At 43.1% G+C, this 16,977-nt stretch overlaps 1 protein-coding gene across 2 annotated transcripts in view; it reads left to right on the top strand.

Moving 5' to 3' along the window:
- Positions 1-16,275, top strand: part of MED30 (mediator complex subunit 30) — a 31,602-nt gene extending 15,327 nt beyond the window's left edge. For both annotated transcript variants that reach the window (XM_074985637.1, XM_074985638.1), the window contains exon 5: positions 15,806-16,275. In XM_074985637.1, coding sequence (XP_074841738.1) covers positions 15,806-15,901 — 96 coding nt within the window. In that variant the 3' untranslated portion in view covers positions 15,902-16,275. The remainder of the gene's footprint in view (positions 1-15,805) is intronic.
- Positions 16,276-16,977: the final 702 nt, after the last annotated feature.

Below are 16,977 nucleotides of genomic sequence, written 5' to 3'. Positions count from 1 at the left end.
GGAAAACAACTGAACAGAGTTTCTAGATTCCTATTAAAATAAGTGGTAGAGAAAAATACCAGAAAATCTACTGAAAATATTTCTTTGATGTTTCATCTTCTTAATTCCCAGTTTGTGAGGCAAAGATGTTACATAAAACTATATATTTATTCGCACACTCGACAATCAGGTGCATGGGGGCAGCATGTAAATTTAGAGAAAAGAAGGTGAAAGCTTTCCTGTTGTGTTTTATCTTCTTGTATGTGGATATAGCAGGATTGCATATATTAAATTGTATATAATGTTATACTGTGAATTTATGCACATTTATTTGCTATCTTTCACTGTTACTGAGCATAACTGTCTGTTATTTGCTTTGTTTTTGAGAGTTTTATGACATGTTTTTATCCTGACTGTTATACTTGTGTGCAAATTAGCTTTTTAAACCTCCTTAGCATGATCTTATGGAATTTCAAAAATGTTTAAACTTTCTTTATCAAAATGAGTTAATAATCATATAAGTATAGCACTGGAAAAGACCTTGATGCTCATCTGGTCTAGTCCCCTGCACTGAGGCAGAACTAAGTACTACCTAGAGCTCCCTGACAGGTGTTTGTTTAACATGTTCTTAAAAACCTTCAGTGACAGAGATTCCAGAGTCTCCCAAGGTAATTTGTTCCAGTGCTTAACAACGATTACAGTAAGGGATTTTTTTCCTAATGTCTAACTTAAACCTCTCTTGCTTCAATTAATTACTTCTTGTCCTGTCCGCAGTGGGTAATGAGAGCGATTTACCCCTCTCATCTTTATGTCAGACGTTTATATAGTGGAAGACTGTTATCCCGTGCCTTCCGAAGCTTTTGTTCTCCAAACTAAACAAACCCAGTTTTTTCAATCTTTCCATTTTGGTCATATTTTCCAGATGTGTAGTCACCTTTGTTGCTCTTTTCTGGACTTTCTGTGGTTAGTCTGCATCAAAGGCTACGTCTACAGTATAAGATAAATTCAAATTTAAGGCAGTTAGCTCAATTGTACCAAGCGACTGTCTTCACTGTAAATACCATTAGGTCAATTTAGGGAGCACTAATATCGATACCATAATATCATTGGAACTGGGTGGGTGCAGCATCGAGTACGAATTTAACAGTTCGAATTAAAGCTAGTGTGGAAGTGCTAATCCAATTTATTAGCCTCCTGAAGCTGACTGGCACTGCTGCACCTGGCTCCCGGCTCCCTGTCACTTGCAAGAGCCAGAAAACTGACCAGAACATCAGCTGGCTCCCGCAAGCCAGGCGCAGCAGCGCTGGTCAGTTGCTCGGCTCCCCCAGCCTGCAGGGAGCAGGGTGAGCGCTGCAGGTGGCAGGGGTGCAGCGGGGTCTGTGGAGAGGGCGCAGAATGTGGGGCTGAGGGAGCTGTGGCATAGGTTCCCACAATGGACTACTGCAACAGTTGATGTTTGGCCACACTAGTGTGGCAGCCCTGACTCAACTTTGTGTGGACTTTGTGGGAAGTGAGGATATTCAAAATCGAATTTATAAAACCCAGTGTTATAAAATCGAATTTGTCTGGTTGTGTACCTGTAGCCATAGTGTGTTGCCCAGAACTGGCTACAGTACTTCCCTTGAGGCCATATCAGTGCTGAGTGGAAAAATTACATCCAATGTCTTGCTTGCAGCACCCCATTAATACGTTCCAGAATGATGTCTGGGATGCTTTTTGCAATAGAATTACATTGTTTACTTATATTTAGTTTGTGATCCACTGAAACATCCAGATTCTTTTAGTCAGTACTCCTTAAGCAGACATTCACAGTTCGTTTTTCTGTAGTTTTATACTCCTGGGAGAATTTTGTACCAACAAATTCTGTGCACAATATTTTAAAATTCTGCAAAATCCAGTGTATTTTACTTGTCAGAATAACACAATATAATCATGCCAGTTTCAATTATTTTGATATTTGTCAGGAAGTCTGCTTTTTTTTCTATTTTGAGGAATTGAAGAGCTAAAGTTTGTTACTAACCCATAACTTTATTCTGATATTTGTCAAGCGTGTTTATGAAACACTAAGGTTATGTCTACACTAGCTCCCTACTTCGAAGGGAGTATGGTAAGTAGGGTGTTGGGAGATTAACAACGACGTGCTACAGTGCATATGCAGCACTTCATTAAGCTAATTCTCCCCCATGGCAACTTCGAAGTGTTAAACTTCAAAGTGCCAGCGCGTGTCTAGCTGCAGCTCACCCACCGGTACTTCAGCGTGCTTGGGGTAGTTCAAAGTCCCTTTACTCCTCAAAAAGTTACATTGTTACTAATGGCTTCAAGGGAGTCAGGGATGACAGAGCTGCTGATAGAGAGGGAGGGAGTCTGGAGTGAATCTGAAGGATTGTTATATGAAATATGGGACAGGTTTCTTGGCAGGTGGTGCTGGATTGTTAGGGAACTGGGAAGCATAGCCTGTGCAGGTCCTGGCTGACTCCAAGCCTCTCCCATTCAGTCAGACAGATCTGCCACTGAACCCGCACTGCTGATTCCCATATCCCTGCAGCTGCCTGCCCCATCTCCTTATGTCCCTGGAGCACCTCTAGTCCCATTGGCCCCAGCTCAAAACTGTCACCTCACTAGCTTCTGAGTCCATACCCCAGTCTGCCCTCCCTCTAGCTGTTTTCCCCCCTCCCTGCCCCCGTTTATGCCCCAGGAGTGCTGCAGTTCTGCTTTTGGACCACCAGAGGCCACTGTGGCACCAGAACATCCAACTAAATTTGTGGTCAAAAAGGTAGAACTGCAGCTGTTCTAAGGCAGAAATGTATTTTCTGCAGGAAAGAAGAAAATCTGCAGGACACATGAAATGTATGCATTTGCAGTGGCCCAGAATTCCTCCAGGGGCTTGTCTACACTATCAACTTCCTTCAAAGGAAGGATGGTAATTAAAGTGTTGGGAGTTTACTAATGAAGTGCTGCGCTGCATAGGCAGCACTTCATTAAGCAAATGGCCCCCTGTGGCAACTTCAAAGTACCAGCTTGCGTCTAGCCATGGCTCACCTGCCAGTACTTCGAAGTGCCAGGACAGCTTCGAAGTCCCTTTACTCCTCAAAATTTTGAGGAGTAAAGGGACTTCAAAATTGCCCCGGTACTTCGAAGTACCGGTGGGTGAGCCACAGCTAGACGCAAGCTGGTACTTTGAAGTTTAAAAGTTCGAAATTGCTGCGGGGGCTGGGGGAGGAATTTGCTTAATGAAGTGCTCCCTGTGCAGTGCGGCACTTCTTTAGTAAACTCCCAACACCTTAATTACCATCCTTCCTTCGAAGGAAGGTGGTAGTGTAGACAATTCCCAGGAGTAATACAAGGAAGGTCCAGTTCAGCTGACACAGTCAACCTCAGCTGGACTTTTCTTAATTTCTGAGAGTTTTTACTTCATAACTTTAACATTCTTAGAATAGTTGTTCATATGATAGATTTATTATTCCATCACCTCCCGTCTATTTTCTATACATAATGGTATCAATCTCCACAGCCAAAAAGCTGGACAAATAAAGGAGGAGGCTTGTCTCACTTCTCACATTTCATCAAGGATTCCACTCACAAGAACTTATTAAAGAAGGAAGTAAAATTCTTGAATGTATTTTTACTTAAACAGAAATATTAGTTAACATTTGTTTTACTAGTCTAAGGGGAAAAATAGAGCTCATGGTAACCTTAGCAGAAATTTACAGTCACCTTTCAAAACATAAGTGTAACGTAATATAGTAGTCAGAAATACCCCTAATGTTCATAAAAGAAAAGAGGAAATAAGTTCTTTGCATAGTACCCTGCTAGATAGCAAGACATTATTTCTTCAGTTCTGTTTAAGAGTTTGCAAATAAAATGCTTATAATAATGAAATTTAATAACATTATTTGTACTTATTAAGATCCAATGTTATGTAACCTCAGGGCCTGGTTATGATTGTAGAAAAGAATCTGTGCACGGAGATAAGGGGAATGAAGGTTTGTCATGCTTTTGGCAAGCAGGGGGCCAGAAGCCCTTTAAATAGCACTGACTTAAAGGGCTCAAGGCTCCCACCCCTGCTGCACTGCCCGGCCACCAGCTGGGGTTCTTTCAGTTATTTAAAAGCCCTGGGTCTCCCAGCCTTTGCTGCTATCCTGGCAGCAGGATATAAATAGTATGCAGGTCAGATGCAGTCAGCTGGACGGATCCAAGTTGTTAGGCCAGCCAGATCAAGCCTACAAGCCCTGTCTTGCTCACCCCTGTGCTAGTAGAAGGTGGTAGGCAGAGCCATCTGGACCATAGGATGCTCCAGAGCAACTGTCCCAGGCCCCATGCTTTTGGGGCCCTGTGCTTCAGGTGGATGTGAAAGCAACTAGTGGAGAGCCTGATTCTGGCAGCAGGGATCAGGTCCACCCCCACACTCAACAGCGACAGCGGAAAGTAGAGCAACCTGACTCCTGTCCTCTGCCATCTCCCTATGTTGCTTGGTGGGACTCTCGGAGGAAGGGATAGAGTGGGAGCAGTTCGGGGGGCGGCGCAGGATCAGGGGTTTGGTGATGGGATGGAATGGGGGTGAGGCTTGAGGCAGAGGAAGTTGTTCTGGGCGCCCTACCCCCTAAAGATAGCCCTGCATGTTGGTAAACATAAGCATCACTGATTCAGATTGAAACAGAATTGGTGAAGGTTGTAAACAATAAAACAATTTGCAAGAGGATCTGGATCAAATTCCAGGTGTTAGTAAGTGTAACTCCCATTGAAGTTGATGTGACATTGACCCAGAATATCCAAATCTGTACAAAAGATGTAGTGCTTCTTATGAGAATTTCTTTGAAAAAAGAGATACTATGAAAGAATCTATGGACAAATTAAAATGTTCCTGCCTTCCTTCTCCTCATTTTGCTTTGTTTTTGTTTAGTTTTCATATATTGTAAGCTAATTCTCCTGCAACATCCAAATACTGGTCATGGTGAAATAGCTCAGAAATTGGGACTACAGGCGAAGAACAATGTTACAGTTAACCCTGAAAAGTGGCACAGAGTTTAATAAAGCCATTTTGGTTAAGCAAGACAGGAATGGGAGAGAACTCAGTCTGCCAGGAAAAAAATCTTGCCACTCTGAGTTTGCTAAGCAACCTACCAGCAATGGCAATTCCCTTATAATCATTTTGGGGGTTTAGAATTAAATGGTGGTTCTTACAAGCCTCTGTTTAGAAATTTATATGAGTAGAGACTTCCAGTTCCACAAAAATACATTAATTATGTAGGAGTTTGTGGTGTAGGCTACTGTCTGTCAAAAATAGTGACAAAATAGATAATCACATGCATTTCAAGGAGGAACCCTTGTTCCACACAGTGGAAGGGATATTTTTTCCTGTAGGGCATTTTTGTCATTTTAGTGTTCTTAAGATAGCATCTTGTTTTAAATATTTTTCTGTCTTTGAGAAAATAGAATAAACAGAACAAGTTAATGAAATGTAGGAGAGAAAGGGTGTTTAGATATGGAATTATACTGTCATTGATTTTTAGCTATAATTGCTGCTTTCTTGTCACTGCATACAAACCCAGAGAACAAAATTACTTGTTACAAAACTTATATCTTGCATAGTACATATAGAAACTAAGTTGCTTACAAGCTCTTAACATTTGTAGAAGAAATTGAGAATTGAATCTAGAATGTGAATCACTCTGGAAGCACTACTCAAGTGAAATACTCCAACTTAAATGCACATGAACATAAAGGCATAGATATTGGTTATATTTTGAGGAGTAAAAACAAAATTTTGAATGCAGGTGTTCTATTTTGCTAATGTTTGAGTAATAGCTATAAATGGAAAGGATGTCATATTTGTGCTATTAATTTCTTATCTAAAGTTTGAGTTAATTAATAGAGCAGTGTACATCTTCAGAGCACTCCAAACTTTAATGGAGCTGCATAACTCCCTTGTGAGATAGGAAAGCCTGTTTATTCCTCTTTTACAGGTGAGGGTGTATTGTATTAATTTTGATCATTTTGTTAACATAATCCAGTCACTGTCCAGTGTTAATACTTTTTTTAAAAGGTTCCAGTTTTGGTGTAGATAGAATTGAGCCTAATTAGCACAATTGCATACAGGCCATTGAATATCCTTTTAGACCTCTTCTTATAGATACAGAAAAGAAGGAAAAATAAGTAAGGCTCTTGAAATAGTTTACTTTTATGTTAGACTTTCATTTTATCAGTGTCTCATGTTACCTTTCCCTTTAGCCAGAGAGTGTCAAATATGGTACTAATTGTCCTTTCTGAGGAAAAGAGAGGTCAATTAAGATTTGCATCTTTGTCCTCTCTCAAGTCACTCTGAGTACAGTCTCCTGTCTCCTTTGTGCCACTAGCTACATTGGTGTGGAATTTTGCAGTTTTCCCATTTTTAGAGTGGAAGTAGGGTGTAACTGTGTATTGCTGGACAGGTCCTACTGGCTATCTCCATTTCTTCTCTTTAGTAGTTTATGACCAGTGTTATACACAGTAAACTCTTCCATATCCAACAGCCTCAAGACTGGGAGGTTGCCAGATATTGAAATATTACAGATAACCAGGAGGATCCCTTCGCCATCTGTGTCTGCACTATGGCAGCGTTCCCCTCCCCGAAGCCCTTGGCAGCCTGTCCCCTGGAGCACCACCTCCACCAGCGCAGTCTGCTCTGTGCTCTCAGCAGCTCAGGCCCTGGCCCGTGCTGCTGCAGCCAGCCATCCCGCCTTGCCGCACTCCCGGCTGGAGACAAGCATCTCTCAGCAGCTCAGGGCCTGTCCTGTGCTGCTGCCGGGGGAGGTGGCAGGGGGGCTGGCAGGCTCCCCATGTTCTGACTACCTACCCCACTGGGGTAAGCAGCTTCCTGTAGTAGGCCCTGGCCCATGCTGCTGTGCAGGGGATGGGGGTGAGGAGGTGGGGGCTGGCTCCACATGCTCCTGCCACCCATCTTGCCATCCTCTCGCAGGGGTTCAGCAGCCCCCAGCAGCTCAGGCCGCAGGTGTGCGGCAGGAAGGTGCCCTGCCCTTCCTCTCCTCTGCTGCCCACTCCTCCACTGAACAGTCCTGCAGCCTCCGCAGCCCAGGCCCAGGAAGGGATGGCATCTGGGCTCCACGCCACATCCTGTCCCTGCTTAAGAAGGGGAAGGAAGCAGCATCGCTGGTTGGGGTGGGATAGGATCCCTTCACCACCTGCAAGTAGCACAGCACCCCCAGAAGAGGAAACCCAGGTGCTGGGAATAGTGCCTGGTGGCAGTGCCGGTTATCTGAGAGTACTGGTTAATTGAATACAAGTTAAAAGAGAGCTTACTGTAGTAATATGCAACTTCCTTAAAGCAAGTGGGTTTATTTAATGTGGAAAAGAATTACGTTCATAGAGAGTTACGGTTGCTCAGAATCGGAGGGGTAGCCATGTTAGTCTGGATCTGTAACAGCAATGAAGAGTCCTGTGGCACCTTATAGACTAACAGAAAAGTTTTGAGCATGAGCTTTCATGGGCACAGACTCACTTCATCAGGTGCTCTTACCTTGTAGACTAACAGAAAAGTTTTGAGCATCTGATGTAGAGAGTCTGTGCTCACGAAAGCTCATGCTCAAAACTTTTCTGTTAGTCTATAAGGTGCCACAGGACCCTTCATTGCGGTTGCTCAGAAGTATGACATCCCCCTGCAGAACTTTGAACAGAGCAAAAATCAAACTTCTGGAAAGCAGGAAATGTGCAGTTAAACTTTCCTATGTAATCTTAACTCTGCTGTCTTTCAGTAATACCCCAATAAGCCCTGTTAACACACATCTTTACTCTACCAACCCCACAAATGCTAAAATGTACAAGGTTCTCACCTCTTTTTTCAACCCATTCTTCTTACCATAGGATTCAATTCAGCACTATTAAACAGGAGTAGAAGGTGCGGGAGGGAATGCCTATGGCATCTTCCCTCTACACTCTTCAAGCAATGAATCAATATGCACTTAGCACATACTCATATTGGCCTTTGGCGCTATAAGAGTCACGAAATTTCAGATCCTGGAGTATATTTGCACAATTAGTAGACTTCCCAGAACAAATACCATACATGTACAGTGTAGGAGCCACTTCATAGCCTTTTATAATTTCCGCACAGGATATCATCTCAATTTACATGTTCACATAGCCATCAAAGAATTAGAAGCCCCTCATATTCCAGCTCATTGTGGATGTGATCCTATACCATGCTATAACAGCCTACCCCGGGGTCAGCAATCCCCAGCACAGGTGCCAAGAGTGACATGGGAACCGATTTTCATCAGTATGCAAGGTAGGAGCTCCTTCCCTAGGCAGCCGGGACCTTGCTCAAAGCCATGCAGGCTATACTGGGGCATTGCTGAAAGAGGGCAGAGTTAAGGTTGCATGGGCAACTTTAACTGTGCATTTCCTGGTTTTACAGAAGTTCATGCTTCACTGGGTTCAGTGTTCTGCAAGGGATAACGTAGCATCAGGCACCTTAAGTGTCCGTTAATGTACTTTTTTGCCATTGATCGATTTTTTTTAAAGGAAAATATATGTTGGTATGAAAACAAAAAAACAGTTAGTACCACTTCAGAGACTAACAAAATAATTTATTAGGTGATGAGGTTTCGTGGGACAGACCCACTTCTTCAAATCATAGCCACACCATAACAGACTCAATATTTAAGGCCCAGAAAACCAAAAATAGTAATCAAGGTTGACAAATCAGAAAAATTATTTGAGCCAAGCATGTAAAAGAGCCCCTATAATGAGCTAGGAAATCGTCATCCCGGTTCAAACCACGTGTTAATGTGTCTAATTTGAATATAAAAGATTGTTCAGCAGCCTCTCTTTCCAAACGGCTGTGAAAATTCCTTTTTAGTACAACACAGACTTTCAGGTCATTAACAGAATGGCTCACTCCATTAAAGTGTTGGCTGACAGGTTTGTGAATCAGGAGTGTTTTTATGTCTGTTTTGTGCCCATTAACTCTTCGTCTGAGAGAGTTTGAAGTCTGTCCAATATACAAAGCATCTGGGCATTGTTGGCACATGATGGCATATATGATGTTAGTTGAGGAACATGAGAATGTGCCCATGATTCTGTGAATAACTGGTTAGGTCCAGTGATGGTATCTCCAGAATAGATATGTGGACAAAGTTGGCAACGGGCCTTGTTGCAAGGAAAAGTTCTAGGATTGGTATTCCTGTGGTATAGACTGTGGCTGTTGGTGAGGATCCTCATAAGGTTGGGAGGTTGTCTGTAGGAGAGAACAGCCCTATCACCTAGGCCCTTCTGGAGTGTGGCATCCTGATTAAGGATAGGTTGTAGGTCTTTAATAATGCGTTGCAGTGGTTTGAGTTGGGGGCTGTAGGTAATGACCAGTGGTGTTCTGTTATTGGCTTTTTGGGCCTATCTTGAAGTAGCTGGTCTCTGGGTATTCGTCTGGCCCTGTCAATTTTTTTTTTTTTTTTTTATTTCTCCTGGTGAGTAATTCAGGTTTATTAATGTTTGGTAGACATCTTGTAGTTTTTGGTCTCTGTCAGTAGGATCAAAGCAAATGCAATTGTACCTAAGGACTTGACTGTAAATAATGGATCTAGTTGTGTGTGCAGGATGGAAGCTAGAAGTGTGTAGGTAAGTATAGTGTCATAAGTAAAGGCGGGGTAATAGGGGATGAGAGCTGAGGAATCATTGTTCCAGGTCAGCCATAAATGTATTAGCGTATTATGGAGCCATGCGGGTGCCCATAGCAGTTCCATTAATCTGGAGGTATACATTGTCCCCAAATCGGAAATAGTTATGAGTGAGAACAAAGTTACAGAGGTCAGACACCAGATTGGCTGTGGTGACATCAGGGATGGTATTCCTGATCGCTTGTAATCTGTCTTCATGTGGAATATTAGTGTACAGAGCCTCTACATCCATGGTGGCAAGGATGGTGTTGTCTGAAACTTTTCAGACGTTTTGTAATTTCCTCAGGAAGTCAGTGGTGTCTTGGAGATAGCTGGAAGTGTTGATGGCATAGGGTTTGAGGAGGGAGTCCACATAACTGGATAGTCTTGTGGTAAGGGTGCCAAAACCCAAAATGGTAGGGCATCCAGGGTTTCCAGGTTTGTGGATTTTGGGAAATAAATAGAATAATCCAGGTTGGGGCTCACATGGTGTGTCTGAGTGAATGAGGCCCCAAGCAGCAGCAGAGAGTTCCTTAAATGGTTGTTGTAATTTCTTTTGGAATTCCAAAGTGGGATCAGAGGAGAGAGGTCTGTAAAATTTGGTGTTGGAGAGTTGTCTGACCACCTCCTGTTCATAGTCTGACTTATTCATGATGACAACTCCCCCTTTGTCAGCTGGTTTGATTATAATGTCTGTGTTATTTTTGAGACTGTAGTGTGTGTTTAGCCTCACTTGTCTGGTACCCTTGGGACCCCACCAATGCTGGACGAGAGAATTTGCTGGATCATGGAAGGTCATTGCTGTCTAGAATATTATCAATATTTCTACTGCTTACTGGGCTCTTAGAAGATATTTAGGGGTAAATTACAGCTAAATAACAGCACAGAACACTGAGAGCTGTAAACACTATATGGTACCATGGGAAGCTTGGCCACACACGTGATAAGTGGTCATCAGGCTAACTAAAATCACGCCGGATTACAAATGTTGCTGGATGAGAGAGTTTAGATTAGAGAAATTCGACCTGTACTTGTATAGGCAGTTGTGCATGTCAAACTAATCAGCAATTCTTATGTCATTGTATACACCTTACTCCCCCACAAACTTCTGAAACTTTATGATCCAGAAATTGCCCAGAATTGACACTGTCAGCTGTCACTTTTAAATCTTTGCAGTACATATTTTTGAAAACACCACATTCATCGTCCTCATTATAAGTATGTAGTTATTTGCCTCTTCCCTCAGCAGCTAGTAAAATTCAGCTTTTTTGAAACAACCAGTTCAGGGGTTGTGTATCACCTGCCCTCATTGCCCAACCCCCCTACAACCACAACCTTTCTCCTGTCTCACACACACACACACACACACACACACACACACACACACACACACACACACACACACACACACACACCCCCCCCTCATAGAACTGGAAAGGACCTCAGGAGGTCATCGAGTCCAGTCCCCTGCCCTCTTGGCAGGACCAAGCACCATCCTTTTCTTTTCCTTCCCAGATCCCTAAATAGCCCCCTCTGTCTCCCACTCCTCCCTTCATCCACGCAGTCTTCTGCCCCCATCTTCTCACCACCCAGTATAACAAAAACTTTGGTTAGGCAAGCTGCTGGCTGTTCTGTTGTGTTCACAGTAAACCTCCTGTGATGAATAGGAGGAGTGCTGGCCTTTTCTAAACATCCCAGCATTCAGTAACCAAGTGGTTAAATTCTGGTGACTAGAAGGTGTTGGCGGGGAACGAAGAGAGCCAGTGGAGGAAGGTTTTGGGATTTGAAATGAAAGAAATGCTGTGCATGAGTTTTAAGCCAGGAGCTGGGGGCATAAGAGTAATTGAACTAGGCAGGATTATCGTGCTTACAGAGAATACTGGGCATGAAGATGAACTGGATCTCTGAGTTGGTAGGGAATGTCCATGTAGATGCAATCAGATTATTTTCTTTGGTTGGTTGGTTGGTTAAATTTCTCTGCGCTAAGTTGCCATACTTAAGCTGTATTGCAAAGATGGAATTTGTCTGTGCTTTTAAATTATTCTTTTCCCAGTTGCTTTAAAACACCTAGCAACCAAGTACGCTTTATCAAGTATATCTTTTTGTTTTCATAATAAAATCCCATTTTTAAGGCGATGATTTGATTCTTGTGTTCTGGAAGGGAGTAGGAGGTCTTTGCTAATGCATGCCTAAGACGGCAAGATCAGCTCTGAGAGATTGCAGTTTGTTCTCTCTCTCTCTTTCTCTCTCTCTCTCTCTCTCTTTAAGCTCTCTTGTGGTAAAAGTGCTTAGGGGTACCCCTCTGGAAGAAGTCCCCAAGTGCTTTCTTCCTGGGTCCAAGAAGAAAAGGGGTTTTTCCTCACTTGGGTGGTGGCAGCTACCTCCCAAGGTTAAGGAATCTGTGATCTTGGGAAGGTTTTAAGCAGAAGCCTGAAGAGGGCAGGTAATTTTAAGGTTTCTTGAGAGCCCCCACTCTGTGCACTTGGAGTGCCAGCATGTGAACAGCCTTGACACTCTCCCCATAAAATAAAAGCATTATATTGTGAAAGAGAAAAGTTTGTGGCAAGCAACTTTGTTTTTAATTGCACAGGTACAGAGAAGTTCTGACTAGAAATACAAGTGGCCTGGTGTTCCCCAGAAGCAATGGAATCAGCACAATCTGGGCAAGCGTTCAATGGCTGCCTAGAAAAGGTCTTATAGGTTTTTCTTTGTCAGTATATGCATATTAATCCTTCCAGACCGCACAGATACGCATGTGAGGAAATGAGCATGTTCTTAAATACCATTCCCAGTTTAGATCACTCAGCGAGTTAGTGGGTGCCATACAGTGCTTGGATAAAAATTGACTAATTAAAAACCTGTTTCTCAGCAAGAGTTGGATCTCTAGTCCTGCACAACAACAACTTTAAAAAACAGCTGTGCTTCTCAGGGTTTCTCTCTTTCAGGCTCAAGTAACAGCCCTGCTCCCCTCCCAGCTAAAGGGCACTAATCCTTCTCTGCATTACCACAAATAATAGTTACTTTCAAGCAAATTCGTGCAGACATTTGGCATTGAGGCCACATCTACACTACAAACATTGGTCAATGCAAGTTAAAACAATGCACAGCTGCCAGAGTTTGTATATTTCTCATGCATATGCAGGCTTCACTGTGCATGCTCACCAGCAGTGCTTACGTGATGTACTATAGGCTGGTGTCTCAGTGTGGCACTCACAAGTTGTCAATATGCAATTTTCTCCATTCCATAATGTCATCTATATCTCATAATTTCAATGCCTTTTTTAATCCCATAAATGTGCTGCACTTTTCAGTGTCCTCCATCTTTGACTGTAGCATTGAACCCCCAGAGTTCTACATGATTCTTGTAAATATTGCAAATGCAGAAGCATGATCCTCCTGTATTTGCAACATGCAAGCAGGGAGGACATGATGATTTCTTGAGGGCAGTTTGCTGAGAGACATAACAAAGAAACAATTTTACGTAAAAGAAGGAATGGACACAAATCAGATATCAGCAACAGTAACATACAAAACCCTGTAGGAGAACACTTCAATCTCCCTGGACGCTCAATAGCAGATTTTAAAAGTAGCCATCCTGCAACAAAAAACTTCAAAAACAAACTCCAAAAAGAAACTGCAGTGCTACAATTCATTTGCAAATTTGACACCGTCAATGAAGAACTGAACAAAGACTGGGAATGGCTGGTCAACTGCAAAAGCAGTTTCTCCTCTCTTCGGCTATGTCTCCATAGAGCTCTGCCTAGTGCCGCTGCCAGCAGAGCTACGCAAAGTGAGCTTCTCAGGACTCCACGTGACTGTCCATTTGCATACTCCCAAAGTTCATTACCATAGCCATGCAAGAGTTCACAGCTGGCACTGCAGAGGCCATGTGGACGTGCCTGTGCCGACTAAACTCCCCAGCTGTCACCAGTCTCTTGTGCCTCTAGACATTGGTGAGAGTGGGGATTAGCTGGCAGAGGCATGTCCACGTAGCCTTTGCAGTGCCAGCACCTCCTTCTGCCAGCACCAAACTCTCGCATGGCTGTGATAATGAGCTTTGGGAATATGCAAATGTGCAGCCATTCACAATCCCGAGAAGCTCATTTTGCGTAGCTCTGCCTGCACCGACACTGGGCAGAGCTCTATGTAGACCCAGCCTTGGTGTTCATACATCCACATCAGCTGCTGGAAGTGGGCCACATCCTCCCTTCCTCTTGATTAGTACTCCCTTCTCTTCATGAGCCTGTATTATTAGACCTGCCCTGGAACCTCCATTCCAGTGCATCTGATGAAGTGGGTCTTTACCCACAGAAGCTTGTACTCCAAAAAGTCTGTTAGTCTACAAGATGCCACAGGATTTCTCATTAATATTTACTTACTAGACTGGGTCTAAGTGACATAATATCCCCATGGTTGTAGCTACCTACTGTGTCCTGTATAGTTATCTGTGTGGCGAAGGAGAAAAAGCTACTGCCAGGATGAAAGGCAGAGGTGGGGGTGATTGACCTGTTGACTTTGCACAGCTAGACGAAAGGATAGTTACAAGACATCACCGTTGTGCTGTGCTGTTAAGGGAGGCTTTGAAAGGCATTTTCATGGTCAACAACAGTAATGGTTTATGCTGGACTTCTCTGGACTGAGTGCTGCTAGGAATTTTGTAATGGTTGCTGTACATTTACAAGTATTCTGTGCTTTGAGTGCTGTTATGTACTCTCAGTGTGTTGTGTTCTCCAAAAATAGAAATGTATTGACTGGCAAAAACAGTACAAAAATGTGTGAAAACTAACAGTCAGTGCAAAAGGCATAAGGCAGTACAGTGCAAACTGTACATAGATTAATAGAATGGGGCTTAGAAATCAGAAAAGCAGAAAACATTTCTGTCCATTTCTTCTGCAAATATAGTCTGTTGTGGATACGTGTGCACAAGTTAGGATTCTTGTAGGTCAGGGTATGTGAAGCTGTGATTGTCCGTGCTGTCCTCCCTTGCGGACTGATGGGGTAATGATACAGCCCATGATGCCATGTGGTAAGGTGTACAGCATAATGAACAGCAGCTATGGAGTTCTCCTAGGATTACAAAGGGTGCGGAATCTGAGATAGTTTACCTCTGTAGGTCAGCCTGGGTCTTGAGCATTTGGGTTTGTTGCCTGAGAAGACCCTTCATGTCCTAGGGCAGGGTGAGCAAACTTTTTATGCCGTGCCCCCTTTTGGGCCTTGCAGTTAGCTGTGCCCCCCTCCCCGTCAGCTTGTGGGAGGACCACGGGAAGGGATGGGGGTGCACACTGGCCAGGGGATCAGGTACTGAGTGAGCGGTGTCTCCTTCTAGGAGAAGGAGGAAGCATTATGGGGATGGGACAGCTGCAGTACCACAGGGGGAGCATGAGCGCCGTGCCGGGACACCCCCTACCCAGCCCAGCCCCCGCCACAAGGAACTCGGTGCCTCATCCTGGCAGTGGGGCAGGCACCACAGGTGCACCTGCCCTCTCTCCCTAACTGGTTCAGCATGATTGACTCCCCTCCCCCACAGCTTCTGCTGCATCGCCAGCTTTCTTTCAAAATAACCCCTCGTGTGTCCAATGGCACAATTTGAAATAGACTCAATGCGTGTAGATGATGTATTTTGAAATAGCTAAGTGCTATTGGGTCCATCTACACTAGGAGCTAACTTTGAAGTTAACTTAGAAGTTAGGCGCTACTTTGAAGTAGCCATCAAAGAGTCTACACGCATTTTTCCCTTACTTCGAAGTAGGGAGCCCAAATTTGAAGTCCTTACTCCATTCCCAGGAATGGAGTAGTGCCATACTTTGAAGTTAAACTTCGAAGTTGGGTGTGTGTAGATGTTCAACTTTGAAGTTGTACTTTGAAGTAAGCAACTTCAAAGTTATTTCTGTAGCGTAGACAGCCATTTTGAAATACATTTTTGTGTGCAGCAGCGTTATTTTGAAATAAGCTATTTCGGAATCGCTTATTTCAGAATAAGGCTGCTGTATAGACATACTCCAAGATTACATTTTAAAGTGAGCATGGTGTCAAATTGATGTTGATGGGAGAACTGGTGTGTGAGAGTAAACCACTGTACTACTTTATGTAGTATACTTTTTTTAATTGAAATTCCAATTACATAGTCTGGGCTTGATCAAATACCTCTTGATAAATTCTTTCTTTTTCTCCTTTCGCAGAAACTGAAACAGAAGAATCAGCAGCTGAAACAAATTATGGATCAATTACGGAATCTCATTTGGGACATAAATGCCATGTTGGCAATGAGGAACTGAATTATGATACAATTTAAGTATTTTTTTCTAATTATGAAAATAGACTTTCTTTATTTGTTTGAAATAGCTTAATTTCTTTTTTCTAAAGAAACATTCATTTTCCCCTCTGTTAATCCCATTGGTATACAAAACTTTAATGTTTCTATGTGATTTCTTTGTGATATTTAAATGTGTTAGTTTTTTGTGTAAATATAATTTGTACATACAATAGACTCATGTGTGTTTACTGCAATAAACTTTGTAACTTGTAGTCATATTTTTGTTAGCATTCTAATTAGCTGATATTTTTTGAAAAACAGTTTCAAAACTTGGGTGTGAAATACATTTCTCAATATTTAAACAAATAAAGCTATTGTTAAAATATAGTCAGTGTTCAAATACATTAAGTGTATTTTTTTGCATTTTTGGTGGTCTGTAGTGAAGAGTGCTCACATGAGCAAGAAGGGCTATAACTGATACACTTGAACCTGCCTACTCTGGGTGTCCCTGATCAGGGAACACCAATGGTTTGGCTCATGCCAGGGTGAGGAAGAAGCAGCTCTGTATGCTGCCACTCCCCACTTTACTCCTTCCTCCCCTGCTGGGAGAACGGCAGTGCATTGATGCACTGGTCCAGAGGCTTTTTCCCCTGCCCTTCTAATAGCAGGAGGGGAGGTACCTGGGAGCAGCAGCATGAGGTGTGGAGCCAGATAATCGCCCCACCCCCATCCACCTCATGCACCCTCTATACCGCCTCGCTCCCAGGCAGGCACGCATGCACGCGCACACACGCACAGACACACAACATGCTCCTGCATGAGTATTCAGAAAATAAATAGGATGGTTTGGATCTGATAGGTACTGTGGGGACAGCTTTGGTAGCTTTTGAAGAACATTAAGGAATTGGCAGTGTGTTTTTGTGGAAGCCCTGCACTGTACATTTTGTACATTCTCATTCTCTGTTCTGAAGGTTAGTACAGTCATTCAGAACGCTATGTTGTTGATCCTGTGTTGCAAGAGAAAATACTACCTCTGAAGTCAACTTAAAGTGACAATATAATAAAGTTGGAAGGATGTCTGTTGGGTAACAGAGTCAA

This window comes from Carettochelys insculpta, chromosome 2 (assembly GCF_033958435.1).
Source record: "Carettochelys insculpta isolate YL-2023 chromosome 2, ASM3395843v1, whole genome shotgun sequence".
NCBI lineage: Eukaryota > Metazoa > Chordata > Testudines > Carettochelyidae > Carettochelys > Carettochelys insculpta.
Note: the sequence above shows the minus strand (reverse complement) of the source record. Positions and strands in the feature narration are given on the sequence as shown.